Source organism: Gracilinanus agilis, chromosome 6 (assembly GCF_016433145.1).
Source record: "Gracilinanus agilis isolate LMUSP501 chromosome 6, AgileGrace, whole genome shotgun sequence".
NCBI classification, from domain to species: Eukaryota; Metazoa; Chordata; class Mammalia; order Didelphimorphia; family Didelphidae; genus Gracilinanus; species Gracilinanus agilis.
Genome location: NC_058135.1, coordinates 33,480,535 through 33,483,041, shown reverse-complemented (window position 1 = coordinate 33,483,041; position 2,507 = coordinate 33,480,535). Strand labels below are relative to the sequence as shown.

General features: G+C 53.6%; 1 protein-coding gene across 1 annotated transcript in view; it reads right to left on the bottom strand.

Annotated features, from left to right (window-relative positions):
* Positions 1-191, bottom strand: part of HNRNPD (heterogeneous nuclear ribonucleoprotein D) — a 22,093-nt gene extending 21,902 nt beyond the window's left edge. Inside the window, exon 1 of the mRNA XM_044681603.1 lies at positions 6-191. Within this exon, the coding sequence (XP_044537538.1) occupies positions 6-191 (186 nt within the window). The remainder of the gene's footprint in view (positions 1-5) is intronic.
* Positions 192-2,507: the final 2,316 nt, after the last annotated feature.

Here is a 2,507-nt window from a genome sequence, read left to right as displayed (position 1 = left end):
CCGGCCCCGGCGCCCGTCACCGGCGCTGCTGCTGGGGCGGCTGGCGCTGCTGTCGCTACTGCCGCTGCCGCCGCCGCCGTCGCCGCCATGGTTCCCTCCTGCTCCGTCGCCGCCGCAGCAGCCGCGCCGCCGCCCGCCTCCGGGGCCGCTGCCGCCGCCGCCCCGTCCCCGCCAAAATGCTCCTCCGACATGCTGCTGCTGCTGCTGCCGCCGCCGCCGCCGCCGCCTCCGAGACTACGCCCGCCGCCGCCTCCGCCGCCGCCGCGAACCGAAACTAGCAGCAAAGTAATCCCAGCCGCCGCCGCCGCCGCCGCCGCCGCCGCGCGCTCGCTCGATTTAACGCGCGAGGCGCCCCCCCACACGCACACGCACAGGCACACACACGGACACGGACACACACGGGCAGGCGAGCGCGCGCGCGCGCGGCTTCTCTGGCCTCCCTCCCCCCCTCCCCGCTCCTCCCACTCTTGCACGGCGCGCACTCCCGCTCGCCCCGGTAGCGCTGAAAAGAAAATGTAGCAGCGGCGGCCGCTCTTGCCTCCTCCTCGCTTTAATGGCGCCGCCGCGAACCACCTAAAATGGCCGGCGGAAGAGCAGCGCGTCCCGGTCACGTGACGCGGGAGCGCGCTCTTTCCGCCTCCTCCCGTCCTTCATCTCTGCACTTTCTTCTTCCTCTTCCTCTTTCCTTAACTCTTTCGCCAGCGCGCGAAGGCCGCTCGCTCTCTTTCTTCCTCGCTCTCCTTTCCTCTCTTCTTTCACTCGCTTGCTCTCGATTTCCCTCTCTCTCGGTTCCCCCATTGCCCCCATTTCCCCCCCCCCCGCCCGCGCGCTCCGCCTTGTAGGGGAAGCGGAAGTGGCGTCGGTCCCGGCCGCGGGTGGGAGCCACCGAGAACAAGGCAGACGGCCGGACGGCGGATAGAGAGGCGACCTCTCGCTTTCCCTCCCTCCCGAGGCCGGAGCCCTTCGGCTCGTGTAACTGATTAGGACTCGTAAAATACGCCGGGGCCCGTTGGGCCGCTGGAGCGCGCGCCAGACGCAGGCGCACGAGGGTTCCGCCGGGGCCGCTGAGGCTCCATCCGGGTCCTCGACGGGCCGGGCGCCGTGCAGAAGCGTGAGCGAGGCAAGCCGGGATAAAACGGACTGCGGGACACGGAGCGAGAGTGGTATTGACTTCCCCGGAGAGAACCTTGTGAAAAAGGGAGCATGGGGGAGATGCGTCGTTAACTACCCGCGCATTAATGCAGCGCCTCCTACGACCACCCCGTTGCTACGAAATGCCCCAGTGTGGACTCCTGAAGCTGAGGATACAGCCCTTGGGACGTTTGATTGAAACTAGCCCGAGTACGCTGAACTGGCGCTAATGGCAGAGTTCATGCCCAGAACGTACAATTTGTATATACTGGAATGGAGGGAAGTCGGAGACCCACCCTATCAGTACCAGACTAGTAATATTTATCATAGACGGGGGACTCTCTTCTAGTTTTTAAAAACAAACTTTCTTTTCATCCGTTACCATTGGTAGAGGAGCCCAAGGATTCATAGGATTTCCTTTGTTTGTTTTTTTTAATACTTTCAAAATACAAGCAAGATTCGAACCCAATTTTAGATGAATGCCCGAGATGTTTTTCATGCTTGTGTATGAGTTTGTGGCATACAACCAAATATATATATAGGTGTACTTGTGTATATATGTACATATGGAAGAAAGTATTCAATCTAAAATGAACCTCCCTTTTTGAGACCCACAATTGATGTCAGTAATTAAGAGGGAAAAGAATATCTAATGAGAAAATCACCATTGCCCTTTCTTAGGTTTCAAGGTGTTTAGGGTAACGTATAGAAAGCCAACCTTCCAGGGTTCAAGTCATGCTTAGGATATGGTGGCTGAGTGAATTGTTCTCTTAAGTGCCCATCAACATTTGTAGAGAGTTTCCTTATCAGGAGATCCCAAAATCAGTGAAATCAGAAATCACTTCAAAAATAAAAATAACAAGGACACCAAGTCATTTAGAGCTGTTCTCCTCTAACTAATAAAGATTAATTTGGGCATTTTATTTTCCCCGAATATGATAACAGTAGCCGACATTTACCTAGCATTTCAACATTTGCAAAGCTTTGATGGGGATTTAAAAATAATGCATAACCTCACTACTACAGTTGTTTTTTCCATGCCCTCTAGAAGTTTGCTCCATCAATCATTCCCTCACTAATTTTAGACATCTTATGCATTCTTTATGTGTAAAATGAAGGGTTACAATCTCTTGAGATTTCTTTTGGCTCCAAAGCCTTGAATCTCTGAACTCGGGTTAATTTTGCAGAAATGCACTCTTATTTTACAGATGAGTATAATGAGATTCAGATATATCAAGTGACTGGTGATTGCAGAACCAGTGAAAACTATTGAATTTTTTCTTAACTCAATGACACCATTACCACTACTGCATCATGATGCCTCACCCACTTTGCTTTTAGTGTGTGACAGATTGGAAAAACATTTATAGATATGC